The 22875-nt window shown below is 43.7% G+C and overlaps 1 protein-coding gene across 1 annotated transcript; it reads right to left on the bottom strand.

Annotated features, from left to right (window-relative positions):
• Nucleotides 1–247: 247 nt before the first annotated feature.
• Nucleotides 248–22314, bottom strand: lats2 (large tumor suppressor kinase 2). The gene is made up of 9 exons (XM_026295314.2): nucleotides 22097–22314; nucleotides 16938–17662; nucleotides 8988–9120; nucleotides 7287–8890; nucleotides 6155–6382; nucleotides 5622–5976; nucleotides 5258–5440; nucleotides 4499–4605; nucleotides 248–4299 (listed from the first exon to the last, which is right to left on the bottom strand). Exons 2-9 carry the CDS (start codon nucleotides 17301–17303, stop codon nucleotides 3748–3750), a joined length of 3528 nt encoding a protein of 1175 aa, XP_026151099.1. The 5' UTR covers nucleotides 17304–17662; nucleotides 22097–22314; the 3' UTR covers nucleotides 248–3747.
• Nucleotides 22315–22875: the final 561 nt, after the last annotated feature.

The following is a 22875-nucleotide window of genomic DNA, read 5'->3' on the forward strand; positions in this document are numbered from 1 at the left end:
TGATTTCGGTTTATTTTTTAAAGGCAGATTAAGATTTTTGGAATAAAAGGGTAAGTAACCTGGACTTAGAGGTCAAGGATGGCAGCCAACAGAAATGTAATTCTTCTTGTATGTTGCTTTTAATTTAAATGCTATACAACTGCTAATACACCCAATGTTTCCAGACTTAATCACCCTCTAATTCACTATCTAACTCTCATGATAAATGTGAAAAGCTCAAACCAAATGTGATGAAATAAAGCAGGAGTCCAAGTTGGTTAATTTAATTTATACAGTACATATATTTTACACACAACTGTGAAAGCATTTGTACAAATTCTCCATTCATACATAAATGTAAAAAAGAGATAGTTGTCCACATTACATAATATAATACTGCGTAGACATGGATGTTTCAAAATTAGCACAAGGGAAATTGAAAAGGGGGGGAAAGATACAAAAAAATATGTATATCTGTATAAATATAAATTTAAGAGTAACAGAAATGTATCATACATTAAGAAGACAAGCACAGGAAATCAGCTCGGAAAATAACAAGTCAGTCAAAGATTGTCAGTCATCACTCTCTAAACTTAAAAACAGAAAAGAAAAACACATCCAAAAAAAACACCTCACACACTCTGCAGAGAGTCGCAGCTCTCGTCATAAAGCTATTTCTCACTGAGCAGTCCTTCCTGGTCGATCACAGTCAACAGGAGGGTTAGTAAAAGCTTGTCTGGTCAGATGTCTGGACTGGCTGAAAGAAAAATTGGACAGGGAATAATGAAAGAGCAAGACCTGTTTAACAACCTCAGCGACAATGCTCTTCAGCAGGGCACTGCATCCGAAATGAATCCAGTGGTCCAGCTCCACAGTGTTTACATGCACGATACTGGCTAAAGACTAGTTTTTTAAAAAACATTCATGATCTCTGTTTTCTGTTTAATTGATTTTTTTTAACAATCTGCCTCCCAAATAAAACCAGAATCTTTAAGTTTCAACATAACCTCAGCTGCAACACCGTACAGTGGTGAAATCCATTTCCTTTTTTAAACAATATGCTGCAACCAGAAACACACCGAGCTAAGGAAAAGTCATTTAAACGATGCGTTTCCATTTTAAGGGAACAAACAAAGAGCTTATATATGTCATCTGGGGTTGTAATTAATTGTTGTGTCTACCTTCCCTCCACCTCTGCTCTAATTCTATAGACTGAGTTACTGACATGATTGTTGGAGCATGTGAACAAAGCCAGTGTGAATTTTCCCCCATATCAAGAGGAATAACAGGCAAAAGACTGAAAGAGAGATGATAGTAAGAAGGGAACCTTCTAATATTGTGCTGCTCACTTTAAAAAACAAGGCACATTTACAGAAAACCAAACTTTCAACACATTATTGAGCAAATAAAACAAAATCTTCAGTAACAAAATCTTCCATCATTCTGCCAGCTCTGTGTCAGAGAATCACCCCTTTAGCATTCCCAGTCATTAAATCCAACTCACAACACTGTTGACAACAGTCTGATATTAATTAAAGAGCTCAGTTTGACACAAAGAGCACAATTACTGTTTTCTGATTGTCTATAAGCAACAACATACTGGATGACAGTGTTGTTTGCAGGGCAGCAGAGCTCCAGCAATGCACAGGTCTATCACAGACGTTCAAAGGTAAAAAAAATAAACAAAAGAGGAAAAAAAACAACAACAAAAAAAACACTCAAAATTGTGTTCATATCAGATAAATAAAAAAAAATGTACCAAACACTCACTTTTTGTTGGAGTTTAACTGTTTGCATTTTGTAAAACAGAAAACTTTTTGATCGTTTTTTTTTCCACCCCCCAATTTAATTTCCTCCAGCCAACCTGCCTCACCTCTCTTCTTCTAATTTGTATCTACTGTGCTCCATCTCTTTCTCTATCACAAACCTTTACTCCCTCCTCCTGCAGGCAGGACCAGCCTGTCTGCAGAGTCTTCCACTGATTTCCTGCAAACACTGATCATCATCATCATCATCATCATCATCATCCTGGTCATCAAACGGCAACACACACTCCAACATTCGAAAAGAAAGGCACAAAGCTCATTACTTTCAAAACCAAGCACATCTGGCAACAAAGCCAATACTTCTTTAAGCCACAACAAAAGAAAACAGGTATTAACAATCAGAATATTCATGTAAATAATATTAACCACAATAAGCAGCATGTTGTAATTGAAAAGAGAAAAATATATATATAAACCAATATATTTGTACATTTCAGTACTAAACGTTCAAAAGGATATTAAGTGTTTAGAAAACTATATATAATGCGTTTTTTATTGCACGTAGTCATACTATTACGTTTGGCTGCTGTAAGAATGTGCTGCTTCGTGTTTTCATGGCTGCCTCCAGAGGAAAGAGGAGGTTGGTTAAGTTACAAAGCAGCTGTGGGACTGTTCTTTGCAAAACTGTTGTAAAACTGTGCATCATGGTGAACATGGGTGGTGTGTGTGTGTGTGTGTGTATACTCAACCCAGTCCCACCTGATCCAACACATTCAGCCCTGTCCAGGTCAGGATTTCATTCCTCCTCACTTTCTTGAATCAGGTTTTGTTTCATTCATTAGTTCCTTTTCTAAAACAAAGCAACGCTAAGAACTTTGACCCCTAATAACAAGAAATATCATTTGAACACAAGAATTTCATCTGATCCAAGTCTGCATGTGGGGCTCACAGGGACACTTCTGGTTTTAATAAGGCTTGGGCTCAACAACAACAACAACAACAGTGGTTAAGCCTTGGATTGAGCTTAAACAGAACTGAAACTGATTTTTAGAGCTGAAACCAAATTCTAAACACACCCTTTGCAGATCTGAAGGTTCAGGATTGTGAGCTTTGAGTTGGTCAACAGAGATTCAGCAACGGGGAGTTTGTTTCTACAAACAAGTATATTTGTATCTAGCAACCTCTGATCAAGCTCCATCTTACTGACAGAACATCTGATGTGATGCAGATACACAGAAGTATTTACATTTTGAAAACTGAACGCTGTCATAAGAGTAACATCTTCTCTGCGGGTGAGTGAGAGGAACCATGGGTGAATTTGTTCAAACATGACTTCTTGAAACATCTGTATAGACATGCACATCTTCCTGCAGAGACGAACACTTTCACCCTCTATTACTGAATAAGTGAGTGTGTGCGTGTGCATGTGCATACATGTGTCTTTGTAGCTTATTTTGCAGCAGCTGTGAAAGAAGCATCTTGCTTATCCAGCCCCCCCCCCTCGAGATCGAGTAAACTGGTGCCACTCTTCACATTGCTGGTGTCCAACATTAGTGTGTCAAGCAGCTCAGGAAGTAGTAGCCCCTCTGTCAGAAAATCACCGTGTTTCAGTCGTCCGTAAGACCGAGGGTGGAAGGAATGGGTCAAGAACACTGCTGGAAGAACCAGAAGCAACACTCGAGTTAGAACCGTTAGATCCAGAAATCCTTACATTCACAAGGATGTTAACTATTTCCTCTCATTGTGGACAGTTTTGAGTCTTGCCCTCCTAACCACTTCACCCTTGATGCATTCAGTCACATACAGAATATTGTTTCTTGGTCCCGAGTCAGGGGAGTTTTGTGTTTGAAGTCAGTGACGCACGGTAAAATCCACAAAGTGAAGATGTTCATCTGTCCTGCTCCTGCAACTCAGCAATCACACTAGCCAGATATGCATGCACACACACACACACACACACACACAAGATGCATAACAGACATGCACCACTCAGTCTGCAGCTCTAGACATACACTGGCTCACACCCCTCCCCCTGCTCTCCCTCCTCTTCATCTTCCTCTCCTTCCTCTTCTTGCTCCTCCTCCTCTTCCTCGGGGCCCAAGCTGGTGGCACCAGTGATGCTTGGCAGCATTTCGCTGGCCTCAAGGGGTTTAGGGTAGCGGAAAGGGCAGCCATTGTCATCAAAGAACCTGCGGAAGGTGAACTCGTAGAAGGCGTGTTCTGGGTGTTTCCCGTGTGGGGAGCAGAGTGTGTCCAAAGCCCGAGTGCTGTCCCCACTGTCACTCCACGCCCCGGGGCCACCCTCCTCCTCTACGGGGTCAAAATTGGATGTGTCCATTGGGTGAGCTATCTTGGGTCGATAGGGAGCTGGCTGCTGACGCAGATTACTGGAGAAGTCTACCTGTGCAAAGAATGGGTGAGCCTTGATCTCACCGGCACCGTTGGCACCCAGCCGGTCTTCTGCGGAGCAGCAGAGACGGCCGATGATATCGACCGCCTCTGGGCTCAGTTTGACCTGAGCAGGCACCTGCAGTGTGCTCTCCCAGTTAATAACCTGTGTGGGGAAGGATGCGACACCCGGTTACAACAGCTGCAGTAATCTCAGATGCAGATATTCTTAATTCAATCTGTTGAGTTCACACATACAATTCTGACCAGGAATCATCAGTTAACTAACACTGTACAACTTCCACTATAAACCCACTGATCAGTTATTCAAAATCAAAGCAGGGTCATTTTTCTTCTTCACTGACCTTAATCTGAGTCTCTGTGGGAGTGGGGGCCAGGAAGGGAGGCTGTCCCACCAGCATCTCAAACAGGATCACTCCAACGCTCCACCAGTCACACAGCTGGGTGTAACCTGCAAACAAGACTCAGATGTCAAAGAAATCTATAAGTGCTCTCACTTCGAATAAAAACGTATAAATCCACAGTATAATTATATTCTGTTGGCTTTATATGTCATCATATTCATCTGAAACCTTTTACAGATCATTTCTCAACAGTAGGACCAGAGGGCTAAAGTTTCTACTGTAATCAGCCAAAATACATTCAAAATCAAAGCACAGTAATTGCACTGATTTCCTGTAGACAGTCAGCACAACCAAAACATGTCCAAATACACACACAAATAAAAGGCTGCACGTCTGAGAACAGCTTTCAGTAACTACCAAGTTTATATTCCTTAGGATGGTAATTTTTGTAACGCAGCAATTAAAATGTATTTTGATACAGGATACTAGAAAAGTAAACCCAGTGCTAAAATATAATCATTTGATTCACAATGAAAGGAAAAAGAATTTAAAATTGTTTTCTATACAGTCAAACTTCAAAATAAGTTAATTCAGCCAGATTAAAGCAATAACTTTGCACATGCAGTTTTGACATATGACATGGAACTACACAATCAGCAGCATCTAAACTTTTATGTCTGCTTTAGTTAAAGTAAGTTCGTGTCAAACACACACCGTCCTGCAGGATCTGCAGAAACTCTCCATCCTACTCTCACCCACCTTTACGCAGCAGCACCTCAGGAGCGATGTAGTTTGGTGTTCCCACCAGGGAGTGAGCTAAGCAGCGCTGGTGCTGCCGGTTGGCGCGTTGCTCCAGTGTCATCAGCCGGTCACCGCAGCGACAGTTAGACACGTCATCCCAGAAGTCACTGGGCTCCATGCTGTCCTGTCTGACGTGGCTTCCTAGAGACAGAAGAAGTGATGTTTTAAAGTGCACACAGCAAACACACAGCAGCAGTATTATACAGTCTATTGCCGAATGTTAGATGCATGTTTACAACAAAAATCCACTGAATCCTCCCAGAGTCTCTGTATAACATGGTGTGTGGATTTTAAGATATTGTGGCCATCATCATAAACTGACCTTTCTGGTAGTACTTAGAGTTGTGCGTCCAGCGGAAGCCTGTGCACAGACCAAAATCTGTCAATTTGATGTGTCCATCCAGATCAATGAGGATGTTGTCGGGCTTGATGTCACGGTGGATGAAGCCCATCTTATGGACGCTCTCAATGGCCAGTGTCAGCTCTGCCACGTAGAAGCGTGCCAGAGGTTCGGGGAAGACGCCCATTCGTATGAGCAGGCTCATCATGTCTCCCCCGGGAATGTAGTCCATAACGAAGTAGAGGCTGTCGCGGTCCTGGAAGGAGTAGTAGAGACGCACTACCCACTCGTTGTCTGCCTCTGCCAGGATGTCACGCTCTGCTTTCACATGAGCCACCTGCACCACAAAAGCTCTCATTTAAACTGATGTTGACAAGGTGTTAAACAGCTTGATCAAATAAGAGCAATAATATGCACAAAGACTCAGACTGACTCTGTCTTGTTGGTCATAGATCAATAAGAGAGTATAGGGTAACACTGCACACTGTTTGTAGAAAAATGTGTAAATAAATCACCTGGTTGCGGTTGAGGACATCTTTCTTACGCAGTGTTTTCATGGCATAAAGTGCACCGGTGTCCACCTTACGTGTTAGACACACTTCACCAAAGGCACCGATGCCCAATGTCTTGATTTTAACAAACATGCACTTGTCCATCTTGGCACGGCGCAGCCTGTTGTAGTTGGACTCTTTCTGGTTCAGCATCTTCCTCATCTGCTCCTGCTCTGCTTCTGACAGACCAGCCTGGAGAAAGATGGTGAGAGAAACAAAGAAACCATCTGAAAAGCAGTTTAAACAACAACTTCCAAACAAGTAAATTTGTTTTATGGTTATTAATGACCTAGGAATGTGGCGTGAGCTAAGAATGTCTTTTAATCCCCTTAAAGTAGGTCAAAAGAACAGAGGCCAAAGTCATGAGTCAAGAGAAACTCATGCTAACAAGTGTGAGCTCAGTGACTCATACCAAGACAAAGGTCTTGTTGTCTAAAACAAAGTCCTGAGGGAGAATTTTCTGAATGACAACGTCTTGAACATCACTGTCCTGTAGAAACATGTTAATCATCTGGTCAGTCAATCACTCTGCTCTTTCTCAGACTCAATGGCTTTTTATGTTTTAGCCCATTAGTTTCAAACTGCCTATAGACTGTGTCTTTCCCAAAGCATGCTAATGAGATTCATTATTGATTTTTAATCTGGAGACAATAATCCCTTTAATTTTCTTTCAATGCTCTATGAAAGCCACCTCCCAACATGAGACAGGACAGGTGTCACAGGAAACAATTTGTTGCTCTTATTTATTTGTTGACATTTTACTCCAGTCCAGGATGTCGGCCTGCTGGAAACTTGGCTGGTTCATTGAAATCAAATATGTTATCGGTTGTGTAATCTGAGTTTGACACAAGAAACTTCATCTTTTCTACTAAAATGGATCTTAAGCACATTATAAGCACCTTGAAGTTTATTTTTACACTTTTCTGACATGTACTAAACCTCACAGCTGCCAGGAATTTATAAAATCTGTCTGAACACTGCTGGTATCCTCTGGAAAACTGCACTAACATAAATTATACACACTGCAGTCAGCTAAATGCTGGAATTTGAAACAGGAAGCAAAGTAAATGAATAGAAAACAGCTGTAAAGTGTTACCTTGGACATCTCTTGCTCCAGCTGAAGCCTGCGGTTAAGTTTCTGCTGGTAGGTCTTCATCACATTCTCTATGTGCTGCTCCATGTAGAACTTGAAGGCAAAAGGTGAGTAGGTTTTGATGCGGGACTCCCTCTTCTCCTCATCCCTTCCATTCTTCCTCACAGGAACTGGTGAGGTCTGGATCTGCTTCTTGTCTTTCACTGTTTTTTCGCCCTTAACCATCTTTGTCTTGTCTTTCACCGGCTGGCTCTCCTCAGCCTTCCCGCTCCCTCCGCTGCCACTGTGTGTGCTCCTGCCTGTGGAGTTGTTGACATCCTGCGCTCCACACATGGCTCCAGCTCCTTCCAGGGTCCCTGGATCGCCAGCGGCCCCAGACATGAGCAGGTTTTTGGGGTAAGGTGGTGGTGGGCAGCGGGGCTCCTGAGCAGGCTCGAGGGAGTAGGTCTCCTCTGGCATGTAGGGCAGAGGCTCTGATGTGTCCTGGGCCTGAGCAGTCATCCAGCCAGGATGACATGGCCCCACAGCTGTCTTGGGCTCTGGCCTCATAACACGGATACTCTTAACCGGCTGCTGAATGGGTGGGGATGTTACAGCTGTGATGGTGTTTGGTGGTCCCAAGGTGGACTCCTGTTTTCCAGCTGTGGGGGGTGCAGCCATCGTAGACCGGACACCACTGGGCCCTGCAGCTCGACTGTTGAAGGAGTTGGTTCTACTGGGGACACGGACCTCCCCCCTAAAAGGGCCCTGGGGCTGGGGTTGTCTTGCTGGGGGAGCTCCTTCAGGGCCTGGAGGCCCTGCCCAGTGGTGCTCATATAGGTCCAGGTTGAGGCTGGCCCTGGATGGTGTTATCAAGCCCTGGGGCAGATCTGAGAAGTCTGGGCCAATGCCTGCCACCCCACCTGGGGAACGGGACATCATATGGACCTGGTGAGAGGTGGGGCTGGCCTGTCGGGGGTGGGAGTGTGGGGGCAGGTACAGGTTAGCAGGGTACCCTCCCCCTCCTCCTCCCCCGGGACCATTCTGACCCATGGCTCCTTTCCCTTGCATGTTGACGTAGTTATCTGGGGGTGCAATGGGTGGTGGTGCCATCTTGTTTTGGAAGGAAGGGGTCCTCTTCACTCCATAGCCTGCAGGCTCCATCATGTGTGGCCTGGCATGGCCGTAGTCATAATGGGGTCCTGGGACAGGGCCCCCTGGTGGCTGTGGCTGGAGTTGGAGAGGCTGGCCAGGGACATTGTAGCTCATTATGGGCCCGTGCTGCTCCATGTTGCCAGGGTAGCCCTTCTGCTGGGCCCCTGGAGGGTACATGGTGTTGGCTGGGTTGCCTTGGGTGGACATCACTGGTGGATAGGTGCCCATACTAGGAGGTCGAGCCATCGGGTTTCCCATAGCAGGGCCCTGTGCTGCACCAGATGGAGGTATCATGTAGGTCATAACAGGTGGGGGGCTCATGTAGGGCATGGGCATGTCACCCTCTGGGCCATATCCTGCTGCCCCCTCATACATGGGAGGCCCCATCTGATGATACGGAGACATGGCAGCTGCCTCACCCGACGCCTCTAACGCAGGCCGGTGGTCCAGTCCATTTGGCATGCCAGCTTTTCCTAAAAGGACAAAGAAAAAAGTAATAACAGAAATTTCATGCGTTGCTGGAAGCTCGAAGAGCACCACATATATTCAGTGAAGAGCATTTGTTTGTACCTGGTGAGGTTTCCTTGATGACACGGACGATGAGCTCATTGCGTGGATCAAGATAACCCATTTTACTGATGTACTCCAGAGCTGCTTCAATGTTCCTGCTCCCTGTCTGCTTCAGCGCTCGCACCGCCATCTCCTGTGAGGCGCACACACAAACAAGAAGAGAAACATTAACTTTCACTCACACTTTTCTATAACCCACTTTTTCCATTTAGCAACAAAAAACAAAGGTTTTGACATATAAAAATTAGTGAGAGTCTAAACTTGTCCTAATTAAGAAATAATCCAGCAACTGTTTAAGAAATTATCAAACAAGATTTTAATTTTAAAACAATCTGCCCGATTATTAGTTTTATTAAGAGAAACACACGGGGACATGTCTGCAACACACATGAACACATAATGAGAATAATCTGCTTTGATGGGGTCCACCCAACACAAAAACACACATGGGCTCAGTAGGTGCTCAAGCACCTGCATCCTCTCTATTTGGGGGTCACATACCAGTGACTTCCTGTGCCTGCCACAACCAAATACCACCAAACCCAGTCAAATCTCTACTGGAAATTCATTTCTAGAAAGAATAGGGGTCGAAGGAGGTAGGGGGTGGAAACTTTTTTTTTTTTTTTTTACAAAGTTTTAATTCATTCCTGCTTTATAGTGACATAGATAATTTGTCATTAAAACACATCTGAAAAAAACATTAACGGACGGAAAACCTGATGAGCAAACATTGCCTTAGTCTGCATTCAAGGAAAAGTCTGAGCCAAGCCAATTATTACTCCATGACATGAGGTTTTGTAATTATTTCATGTGAATGATTCAGTCTTTGTAGCCTGACAGCAGGGTGTGGTTCTGTGTGTACTGGAAATGACCAGCAAATACTCCCTTTAACAGTTTTTGCTCATGTAGCACTAAACTGCCTGAAATTTATATAACTATCCTGCAGTTTCCAAAGTGTGCTGTAAAACCTGACATTTCTGAATGCATACTGTGGATTTCACTATAGTTTAAGAATCAACTACTTGCATAAATGACTAAAAACACAAAAATATGAGAGTGCAAGCTGGAAATTGTATTTGACTGGTGTGGCCAAGTAACTTCCATAACTTTTGAGGAGCTATGAATCACACTGCTAGGATTCTCTCTCCTCTTCATGTAAAATTGCATTTTATAACTTTGCGCCCTCTTTATTCCTGCACAGAGGTGGGGCCTGTGGAGCTCATCCCTGGCCTGGAGACTTGTGCTCCAACAGGTGGGTCACTGTAAAAGCCCAGAGGTATGTAGGTCACCTATGAGAAAAATGTTGGTTAACCTCTTTGGCATTTTCTGTTCATGTGTTGTGTAATTTATGATTGAGACACAGCAGACACAAAAATGTGAAGGAGGAAACATGCAGAGCAATCCTTTATAGTTTCTGGCCTTTGCCAACCATTCCTTTGGTATTTGTGTTAATTTGAAGCAGGACATCTTTTCAGCTCATGAGTCCAATGAGAATTCAAGCAAAGACATTTTTCATCAGCAAAACGCAGTAACATAAACTCAGGCACAATAACCAGATGTGGTTTGAATTTATAGGAACACTGGGATTTATGTAAAGATAATAAAAACAGAAATAAAAGACAAACTGACAGTTTCATAGACTGTTTGTCAGCAGCACCATTATGACAGAACGGTGACTCGAGACTCAAACAGGTCATTGCAGTCAAACAGCCAAGACAGTTACCTACTGTGTTACACTGACCTGTATATGGCACTATACTACATACACCACCCATGATTTCTGTCACTGTACCTCATTAATACCTTATTTTATCTTGGGGTTGGATTTTATGGAATTTACATTTAATAGGAGAAATCCTAATAATAATAACTTTCACTGAACTCCCTTTAGTAAGAGATGAACACAGTCAGTCCTGTAATATACTGGGCAAGCTGCTGTGCCTGCAAATTAAAACTCATGTTGTAGTGATTAGACAACAGCAGAGAGAGACAAACATGACATTAAAACTGTCCCTCTTTCTCTGTCGGAGCGACCCACACCTACATGAGGAAATCCCCCCCAATGGCATATGACCTCAGTGCAAAGACATGTCAACTCGGACCTCGGCCCAACTGGTCTGACAGAGCGCTCATCCAGCCCCCGCTGGACACACACAGTAACAGCAGCCCCAAATCAAAGTCTTTGGTCTTTTACAGATAATTGCAAGTGTATGTCTTAATTCAAACATTGGTATTATTATTAAAGAGTCTCGCTTCAACAACAGGGCAATGATCCACCATAAAGTACTTTAGGAAACACCAGCTGAGGCTTTTGGAGGGACCCTCACCTCTCAAACATGCTGTGTGTGCAGCATAGGCTAGAAAATATATCTGAGAACTTAAAGTGACCTGGACAATGAGTGGGTAAAAATTCCTCTAGCTACTAAAAGTGTTTTTGTTTCTTTTCAACAAAATCTCCTAATTGCTCAGGGATGTCCAAACCTCGTTAGATAAACTATAACCTGAGTGCTTTTCATTTGGTTTTTAAGCATTAGAGTAATTTCGCATTAGGTGAACAGTGTGATTATAGTGAGTAACTGAATGCTCAGTATCTTAAGCATGCGCCACATAATATAAAACACCTGGAGCTCTACCAGTATTAGCTGCACAATTATTGCCTCTCGCAGTGGTCTCTCCATTAAACCTGCACATTCACACTGCGGCTGCCAAATTTCTAACAAGAACCAGGAAAACCAAGCACATCGATCCCACTCTTAAATCCTCACAATGGCTATGAGATCATTTTAGAAGATTTTAAAGTGCGGCTGCTAGTTTATAAATCACTCAGCCGTCAGCGTGAAGTCTCTCACAACACAAGGCAAACAGTAAAGCTGCGTCAAACTGTGCACAAATGGAAGAAACTCCTGAGAGTCTTCAATCTGCAACAACTTAAAATGCTTTTAAACCAAACTGGAAACAATTTTCTGGCTTTAATCAAGTTTCTCTGGTGTACTTTGTTCCTTCAGTGAGTGAGCTGTACCTGCATATTTCATTGTATTACACTGTCATTGTATTTAATGCTATTCTATTTTTATAGCTCTGTCTTTTAATTCGATCTTTTCTCATTCTCATTTAAAAGTGTAGGTATACACTGTTTTTCAAATCTACTTACAAACCGCCTCAGTAAGAACCTAAAGCTTTCTGTTGACGTATAAGAAACCTGGTATAGAGCCATTACAAAAAGCCAAAAGGACAAAAACGTGTGCGAGGGAATTAAAGTACAGTTCAGGAGGTTGGTTGTGTCCCTGTGCGGCCATTTTGTGCCCCTCATTTCTGTGGTTTCTCAGTGGTTGCCTTAATGTGTCTGGGAAGACTAAATGAAACAGAAATGGTTTAAAAGTAAGACCATGCAGGGCACAGTCAGCTCTCAAAGCCAGGAAATGCCAAGGCCACACATTTCCACGCCTTCTGTGTGTGTGTGTGTGTGTCCATCACAGTGTGTCGACATGGGCGTAAATGTATTTCACCCCCTCCCATTGCATCTGCATGTTCATACACAAATAAATACCTACGTCCCTGAGCACAAGACAAACCATCCATATACATACACACACACACACACACCACTGTTTATACTCCGTTTCCTGTGTGTACATGTGTGTGTGTGTCGGCTGCATTCCTGTGTAGCCAGCAGAGAGTGTTTGCTGCCAGAGCCGCCCAGTAATGTCACATTTTGTCCTCTCGCTCAGCCGTTCTACCTCATTTGTTTTCCTCCTACCTCACATATAGACCTCTCTTTCTTTCAACGTCTAGTTTGCTCTATAATTACATACAGGAATACCAAGGGGTACACAGTTTACAACGTGTGACTGTAGCAATTCTGAATATTTTGAGGAAATTCTATTTGCAACCTTTAAAATGTAATACGTGTAAAATGAACATTTCTGGGGTTTGGATAGTTATGATATAAGATGCCTATTGATGTGGCTGTGGCTTCACTTTTAACAGAAAGTCTTGTTATGATGACAGGACAAATGTTACAGTTGTTCCTATCAGCTGCTGGAAAATAGGATCTGGCTTATAATCAGCATTCTCCTATATTCCTGCCAATACGTTAGTAGTGTCATGATACTGTCTGGATATTAAGACTGTTGGTTTCAGAAAGGTACAAAAGAGCGCTCCAAAGTTTCATCACGCCAGCTGTCTCCTGTCGAGCACGCCAACGTACAAGGAGATATGATGCTCATGACCAATAGTCGCAACTGAAATCCTTCATGTGCTTTTACAGCTATAGCTAAAGGCTCCATAAGTAAAACAAATAAACTCTCTTGTATTGTGTGTGTTGCATTTTGTGTGTGTGTGTGTGTGTGTGTGTGTGGAGACGGGCCTGCTGACCCCAGCTGTCATGGCGACAGATGTTTCTTGCTCACATTCCTCGGCCCAGGAAGCAGGAATTCAAGCTATTTGCAATCTGCACAGTCTCTCCCCCATCGTTCTTTCTCTTTCTCCTCTCGGGCAAAAATATCCAGGCCACATTTGCACCCTTGTCATAATGGTTGCAAGCCACAAGCCGCTGGGTTATCCCAAACGCATAATCACCAGCATACAAACACTACACAGGAATACACTGCTTGACAGACTGACATAAGCACAAACACACTGAGTTTTTCACACACACACACACACACACACAATGTTTTTCCTCTTTTGTTTGTTGTGTTGACTGACAACAAAATTCTAATATTAGTTGTCTCAACCCTGGCCCAGTCCTGAAACACATGGCCTGCAGATCAAAGGAGGAGATGAGGAGCAGAGTGCAAATGGACAGGGGGTCGTCCATGCATCCCTTCCACACAGAGCGCCGTCTTCCTCCCTCAAACTCCTCCTCATTGGCAGCACTGTGAAAAAACCTGCTCTGTTTAAAGGAGCTGCATCTTATTTGCAAGTTAGGCTCAGCAAACTGAGGTGAGGAAATCCACAATATAACCCATCAACACTGACACATACACTGCTTCCAAGTCACGGTGGTTTTCGCCTTTACAGAAACCGCAGTGTTTGCTTGTTCACGCATCAGTCTCAGTTTGACATGCTGAGTGTCTAGCGGGTACCTTCCCAGCTGTTTGTCCCATACGTGCAGTAGAAGGCCTATGGGGCTGGCTGAGAAGCTTAGGAAGGAAAACACTAAACGCATCCGCCTTCCCTTTGCTTCCTTTCTTTCCCTGTCATCTCAATGCGTGGCATGCCACCACCCCCACCCTCGTCCCCCCTCCAAAACATTTCCTCCTTTAAAAAAAAGTGATTATGTAACGAGCCACATTGCTCTGTAATTGCAGCTGGAGAAGACTGGAGAGACGAAGAGGAGGAGGAGGAGGAGGCCGCCTGATAAGAATTTGGCTGGGGAAAAAAGGGGGTTGCCTCAAGACGAGCCTGGGAAGAAATTAGGTGATGGGTGTTCAAGGACACGAATGCTGATCTATAGCAGCCATGACAGCTCTGAAAGACGCACGACAACAAAAAAATAGAAAGTCAGAGGTGAAGTGCATCACAGTAGAAGCATCTAGAGCACCAAAGATAATGTGCGAGCAGTCGATCAATCAGACTTTGTTGGTGCTTCTGGTAACACACAAGTAATACTTGGGTTTTCACACACACTGTTACTGGCACGACATTCAGCAGGTGAAATTCAGACCAAAGCAAAAGGCTTTCAAAGATCTAATACATACAATCTCTTCTCAGACTAACTCTCATGCCGTGATGCTGTGTTTTCATCATTTCATTCAAAACAATTAGTGAGAATGTGCATCCAGCACAAATGAAAGCCACAGATCTACAGAGACACAGGGGTAAAGGCTGCAGACAGATCACAGACAGAGGCGGAGGAGGAGCGGCGACATGGGTTGGGTGGAGACTCGACAACTGCAGAAGGAACTGTTCCACCCTGCCGCCATTGAATGTTCACTTCCTGTTTGTATTGACTTGGCCCACACTGCTCTGGATCATTCACAATGGTGGCAGCAAAGGAAGTCAACAAGACGGCACCAAAGCCGAGGAAATGGCTGCCGCTGTCGCCCACAGGCCTTTCACAGTTTCAACCATAATTAACTCAGCAAAGAGTTTTCTTTCTACAACAGATGAAGTATTTTTCCACATTGCAGGAAGGTTTTTATGACAAATGTATCTGCTGTGAAGGAAAGGCAAACACGTTATAAAAGAACGTGTAAACTCCACAGCTTCATCAGGTTTGACTTGGCTGGTGTTTAATGCAACATTTCTAAATATGGGACAGGACACAAGAGCATCAGCTGCTGCTGAACCTGAACTGAAACAGCACTGGTGGTTTGAAGGTACAGACAGAGCCACACTACCAGTATCACAACCATGCACTGAAAAACAGATGAGTGCTTCTGACTTGGCACAAAGACCTTATGAAGATTTGTGTTTCAGTTTGCAGAACATCCCATGAATTCAATGTCTACGTACACCATCCAAGAAGAAAAGAACATGGAGGGAAGCTTGATGACTATTGGCAGCGTATTGTTGAGTTTGATGAAACCAGGACCAGGACCAGGACCAGGACCAGGACCAGGACCAGGACCAGGACCAGGACCAGGACCAGGACCAGGACCAGGACCAGGACAATGACTGTGTAGACCAGAGTGTTAAACACGGACGTCATGGTGCCTACATGATGCTGCATGAGTGTATGAGAAGGCACTATGAATCCACGTTTTATACCAACACGAATGAAGAGATGATCCCAGTCTGTAAAAGGTTGGCAGGAGAGAAATGGTCCCTAAAGAAGAAACATTAAAGATCTGACAAAACTGTCACAGCACAGTTAAACACAAACAGATGAAGTTTCAGGTGAAATGTTGACAATGTTGGCATGTAAGGCAAGAAACCAAGACACAGACCTGCTACCAGCAAACACCCAACAAATAGCAGTTCTAATGGGGCTGTAATTGATTTGGTCTGGCCCCACAGCCTCTCCCTGCAGGGGCAGCCTCATAACTCTACTGTAGCGCGGGTGGATTTCGTCTCAGAGCTGTGTATGGGCTTGAGCGCAACATTCTTCACATGCCGAGCTCCATCTCAGGGCCCGTTAACCACTGATGTACCAAATCTCAACTGGACCAGGTGCATTTGTCATGACATGCTGTTATTTGGACACTTAAAACAATCTTCTAAAAAGACCTCTCATCAGTTTCCACAGAGAAGGAGAGTATGCATGCAGTAACTTGTGCAGTGTTTATCCCAAATACAAAACCAATGTGCAGCATGGGTAATTTCTACAGAACCGCATTGTTTTCATTTGTTTTTAATTTTCAGTGTTTGTTTAACAGCATCCAAATGACTCATGTACTCAGGCCCACACTTCCCTTGGATACACTCCCTTCAGTCTTCTCTGGAGACATCTGACAGTTTGCATTCCTCAAGTGGGACAAACAGAGTTAACACCAAAAGGTCCATTGAGAAATCCACCTGATATTTCAACATTTAACTGCTTGGGCCAGCATTACGTAACCGCAGCACTGTACACTTGGCAGGGAAGGTCAGTATTGTATTGCATCTAAGAGTGTATGACGGCTTTCATTAAAAATTCCCCACTGAAGTAGGCAGAGCGACTGAAAATATCTGAGAAGAGCAACAGTCTCTTCTCAATAATAAATCAGTGACTAAGGTATCTTATTTCCGATTCGGACATGTTAAAAATTTCCGTTTGCATACAAGATGCAGTAAAGGCCATCCATCAACACTGACAACTACATCTTTTCACTACTGACACACTTGTAGCTGTAAAAGATAAAATATCACTCTAGACTGATATGTTTCTTCAAGAACCTTTATAAAACCAAGTTAAGACATAAATATTCTCATTCATTTAAAAGTTTAACCCTTCATAATTAAACGAACTGCACCCACTGAAGCACATGCCCAGGACAAGACCATAGACCAACAACCAAGTCTCACCTGGTCACACCCAGCGTTGACCAGCTCCTGCAGCATCTGCCGGTTCACCTCCCCAGCACCTGCAGGATGCCCTGACCCGGAGGACGGACCTGACTCATTGGCAAAGGGCATGAGCGACTTGCGAATTTCCCGCAGTGCATTCTGGTAGTTGTTGAACTTCTGTGGGGGTCGGAGCTGCTGCTGTCGGCTGGCTGTGTCTTTCCCGCTCTTGCAGTCGGCCCCTCTGCCACCCTCGGTGCGGGAGCTGCCTCCATGCAGGGCCTGGCTCACCAGCTTGGCTGGCTGCTTCAGGCCCTCCTTGATCTCCTGAAGCCTCTGGCGTGTGTTGCCCACATATGGGGCAGCTGGGAAAGTCTTTGGCCTCATGGCCTCAGTGCCCAGGGCAGGCACCGACACTAAAAGGGAAACACACACTTGCACACCAAACTGGTACTCACTCACTCCAAAAGATCCCCTTTAATCTGTCTGACCTAAATAGATAAAGAGTCTCCAGCAGCAGATCGAAGGCACAGATCTGGGAGTCCTCCTCTGTGTCCCCTATTTGTCTGTTTCTCTCTTTGTGTTCCTGATTCCTGTGGATGGTGGTGGGGCGGGTGAAGGTGATGTGGGGATACTACAGGCATTCCATGGTGTCGCATTCAAGGCTCAGGTTCCAGCTTATTCCAGGAAATGCAGTCTGTCACGAGGGCACCGCTGAGCCAAACCATGATGCTGCCAATCTGCGCCTGTGGAGGAAGGGATGAAGTTAGAGAGACTGTGGTCATGCATAGTGTTCATGGTATTTTCTAAAATTAAAGCAAGCACTGAACATCTTACATCATAAGCACAGGAAAGTTGTGCTTTTAATTGAGAAGAGTAAATATGTAGAAGTAGAAGAGAAATGTTAACAGAAAGAAAACAGAATAAATAAGAACATAAATAAGTCATTTGGACTCAATTATTAATTATCAAAACAGCTGCTGATTAATTTTCAGTCGATGGACTAATCGACTAAATTGTTGCGCCTATTTTTACATCAAAAAATTTAAAACAAATTGACGAGATCCCCAGTTATGGTGACCAGCGAAAGCCTGGTATAACCTGAAAGTCAGATTCAGTATCAGTTGTCCACAAGCAGTACTGGTGCATACCAAATGCATAAACCAGGAATTCTAGGGGGCAGAAAACACCACTTGCCCCCCTTTGAACCCCATCAATGCATAGCTGTGGTTGCACAAGTCAGCCCCTGTCACTGCATACTTCTGCTACATGGTCATCTGTAAACACCCCTGTGAGAGCATAAAGCCCCAGTGTGGGGTCAGAACAAGGCGCAGCCCTCCCTGCATCTGCCCCTCTGTGATCAGACATCCAACACCATCTGACTGTCTTATCTGGAGGGACATACTCCACATTCTGCCACAGCAGCGTTACTCCTCCAGATGGGATGACATGTGGAAGAAATGCACGTCCCTGTGTGAAGGTTCACGTGGTGGCTTTTAATCCAGAGTTAAAACACCTACATCTGGGGTGACATGATGAGATGGGGGTGTTTGGGAGGTTTTTGGTGCACTGAGAATGAGGAGATAGCAACAGACAGACTGTGGGCACTGTAGCTTCTGCTGATGGTGCATTGTTCTCACCTCCACAGTTGAACATTTTCACATTTAAAAATGATAATGATGTGACTTTACTCCCGTCTGGACAGGAAGGTCTTTGAAAAAGGCTGCAGACCATTCTGGGACAACGAATCTCCTCTGGTCATAAACCAAAGTATTAGTAACATTTTTAGCTGATTGCAGTTGATAAAAAGCTAATGAATGAGGAAAGTTACTACAGTTGATCTCAAAGGACTTTTGCACCAAATTTCATGACAATCAATCCAAAAACTGTGAAAATGTTTCACCAAATACCAAAAAAAAAAGAAAGTCAGACGGTCACTAGAGTCACGAGCTGGCCTTGGTGACCTGTGTCACAATCGCAGTCTGTACGGCGGCACAGCAATCCATTGAATAAGAAACTACAGCAATGCTGACAGTATGGCTAAACATAAACATGGGGAGATTAAATGTTTCTCTATTAAGTACTTTTTACATTTATTGTTTCTTTTTTCATTTTTGAGGTTGGTTTCTACTTAAAATCTCACTTTTCTTGGCCAAGAGGAGCCTGAAAGTGACAGGCAGGTTGGTTTCCTGTCCAGCTGAGTGACTCACAAGCTTCAAACATCTTTTGAGGTTATTTCCGTTTGGCTGGCGACATGGAAAAACTGCCAGGCATAACCCCATCCTGGCTGGTTTCAACAGGGCTTTAACATCTTGTCTGCTACTCCATCAGCTTTATTATGTAATCAACCTTCAAAACAACGAAATGTTTTAGATTTGCTCTGGTTTCATTGTAGAAATGAGTGAGCTTCACCTTTCCAAAAAAACATGTTTTCTCAGAAACTACAATACTTAACACAGAACAGTGGTATTACATTATCCAGTAGACTCGTGTCCGTGTTGAGGAACACTGAAGATCCCATTAATAAGAACTTTAAACTGGGGAAAAAAACCACTAGAGAATAACCACAATATTTATGTTCTATACATTTACTATGTGGTTATATTTTGTATGCAGATAAACAGTAGGTTCTCATGGATATTATGAAAATAGTTCCAATCACATTGCCCAGAGCTACTTTCCAGTAAAGGGACAGGAAGACTGGGCTCCTGGCATTCACAGCACAGCAGCCAAACATAAGAAGCTGCTGCTCTACAGGCCCACCCACCTCCTCCCGCTGTCTCCATCCCTTTGGGCCATGTCTCAGAAGAACACAGCACTCACTGTTTGTACAGATAAAACTTTGTACAGCCAAAAGCATGTTCTTTTTTAAATATTGGTGGGAGGTAGGGGAAGGGGGAGCCGCATTCATGTTGCCCCATCGCAGGGATCTCTTGCCTCCATTCCTGTGATGCTTTTGGCGCCACGTCTCTGCCATTCCACAAGCACCTACAAGTAAATTCACACCATGGCTGAATGCTGGGTCAGTGTATGCCGACCAAAATAAAAGATCTGACCTCTGTCTGCAAATAGGCTTCAGGAGCGTGTTGAAGCAGGTCCCATCTTTAACACATGTCAGGGGAAAAAAAATATTTCACTGCTGAAAATTCACACAGTGAATCTCACCTTCACTGTCATCAGCTGGTCCGTACACGGACCTCACTCTAAACCTGCCGACCACATTCAACGCGAGAATGAACATAGAGCTCAGTTTGGCCAAAACTACTCACACTGCTGTAAAAAGTGCACCACCCTCCTGTGTCCTTTAGTCTGATACGAACTTCTCAAAACTGGATTCAAATCCTTAACCTGCATTTCCTCTAATGGCCACTGGATGTTGACTCTGAAGTGGAATAAAAAAAAAAATCTCTTTGGAAACAGCTTATTTTCCACAAGATGTTTGGCTCTTAATAGTAAAAACAATCCACAGCACTTTTCATAGTGTGTGTCTTGCTGATGGATTCTTATTTACAGAATTTTTAAAGGGATGCATGTTTAGGTCTTTGCTGACAAGTCTCTGAGTCCGTCACACTGTGCAGGCTTCCTGCCCTTTGCCAAAATGTGCTGTACCTTCTCCAAAACTATCACATTTGTCCCCTCTGACAACATAATGGGGAAGAAATATGTTCTGAGATTTCTTATTTCTCATTCAGCACAGAATATTTGGTAAATTATGCAGTTCACTGACCCGGCTCAGCTGCTGCCAGACTTTATCAGTGCTGCCCAGATAATATCTAAGCTGATAGATTTCAGAGAAGCCAATGTCCGTGCTCTGCTTGGAAAAGTTATGCAGAAGAGAAAGGACAAAGCTCCCTAAATGGTGACTGTAAACTGGTATAGTAGAGGGAAACTCATGGCAGCAGAAAGAGTGCCCACGTCTGTATTGGTCTGTCTGTGAATATCAGAAAGCTGGAGTGGTCTGTACTGCCCCTGGAAAGACGTGGTTGAGTACGTCTGTAACTCTCCAGTGTATACATTTACATTTCTGCTGATCAATAAAACACACATCACTGCGTAAAGGGCCACGGCCAACATCTGCCAGCATCTGTTTACAGTCCAGTTGTGATTTCCCACTTTACTCATCCCTGTGGCTCTTCCCCCAACAGATGCCTCCGCACCGCCTGACAGAACGAAATCCAGCTGTGGTCCGATACCTGACGGCACACTGTCACACCACCACAGCCAACTATAAAAGGCCCATTTGTTTAAGAAAATGTGACTTTTTGCCTTGGGAAACAGACAGAAACATAAAAAAAGCTTGGGTGTTATGATCAGATTTAAGTCAGGCCTGTTGCTCAGTACTGGACTCAGTCTGCTTGACAAAAAACAAAATAACAAAACACCTGCAGTGACCAGGAACTGCAGGCAATTAAACGTAGGGAAGGTGTGTCAACCAGAAAGAGAGGTGTGTGTGTGTGTGTGTACATGTGTGTGTGAGCGTAGTATCAGCACACCTGAATGAAACACATGGTTGCGTCAGTGCCAAAGTATTCGGGCCTTTAGGCTCCTATCATAGAGTGAAAACAGCACATTCAAAGCAAAGGCACATCCTGGACAACAGACTCATAACATTTCTCCCATTGTGTTAAAATATGATGCAATAATTTCAGGGTTAATTTGGAGAAACTTTAACCACATGTCACAGCTGTTACAGAGTTATGCATGCAGTCTTACTCCACTAAAACACTGAAATGACTGCAGGATGTTCCGACACACAATATTTTAGCAGTAAAGCTATATCTGGATGCCTCTGGGCCCCTTTGCTGCAGCTCAGTGGCCCCAAATATAAGTTAAAGCTGCTTAAACTTGGCAATTTCGGAATAAGTGCAGGGAATAAAAGTAGAAAACAGACTATTCTGCTTAGAGGTCCACTCTCCACATTTGTACCAAAGCTTTAATACCGTTACAAAATGGTGTCTGTGTGGTCTTAGCTTTGGGGCCCCTGGATATGAAAGTGTTTGTGTGAGGGCACCGACACCAACAAAGCTCCTGCGCAGAAACAGCTTCAAACATTGAGTTTTCTCATCCCTCACTTTAACACACCCAGAGCAGAACTTTCGTCTTTTCTACCCTCAGCACCGAGTCGTGGAAAGAAGTCACACCACCACTCCCCTCCCCAAAAAAAGTACCTCTCAACTTACCATGTGATAGAAGTAGCGAGAATATCTCAGCCCGGAGAGTAAATCTCACCAAACGGCAACTTTTCAAAGCTGTTTCCAGGCCGTGGGAGTTCGACGGAGGGTCGAGCAGCTCAGTAGAGACGGAGGAGCTGGGGAAAAGTGATGAAATGTGCCTCCATTTTCTCCGCGGACTCCAGCAGGAGCAGAAATGCAGCACAAAGTTGGACAGTCGCTGCATTGTTAACATTCCTCAGGTCACGTGACGGACCGACGCACGTCAGCACGGAGCCGAAGATCTTTTATTACAAACGTGATTCACTCCGCTCGTTTTTTTTTTGTCAGTTTATACACCAAGTCAGTGCTGCAAAACTAAAATTAAACTTAAAATACCACAGTGTAATAATCCTCTTTCATTACATCATTAAATCAGAATTATTGTATTTGATCACTACCTTTATTTTGGAGTATTTCACATGCTGTTAGGTAGATTGTGAAGGTTTGACTCCACTGTATCTGTAAGCAAAGTTATCCGGTAAATGCAGTAGTAAAAAGTACAATATTTGCCTCTAAAATGCAGTGAAGTCAAAGAATGAAGTAACTGAAGTAATTAAAAAGTACAAATACCTAAAAATAGTACTTAAGCACAGTCCTTGAATGCATCTACTCCTCCAAACACTGTACTTAAGTGCCATTTAGAGGTTTTTCTACTTTGAATATTTCCATTTCCATTTCATTTTGATTGTTTTGTGGTAGTTATGTGTATTTGTGTAAAGATTTGATAAGTTGTTTGACTTTCCAAA

The sequence above is a fragment of the Mastacembelus armatus genome, chromosome 21 (assembly GCF_900324485.2).
Source record: "Mastacembelus armatus chromosome 21, fMasArm1.2, whole genome shotgun sequence".
NCBI lineage: Eukaryota > Metazoa > Chordata > Actinopteri > Synbranchiformes > Mastacembelidae > Mastacembelus > Mastacembelus armatus.

Coding starts and splice junctions, on each gene's coding strand:
- lats2 (XM_026295314.2), bottom strand. CDS start 17,303: ATGAGGCCAAAGACTTTCCCAGCTGCCCCATATGTGGGCAACACACGC. Junction 8,891..8,987: donor CATCAAGGAAACCTCACCAG/GTACAAACAAAT, acceptor TTGTCCTTTTAG/GAAAAGCTGGCATGCCAAAT. Junction 4,606..5,257: donor TGAGGTGCTGCTGCGTAAAG/GTGGGTGAGAGT, acceptor TCTTGTTTGCAG/GTTACACCCAGCTGTGTGAC.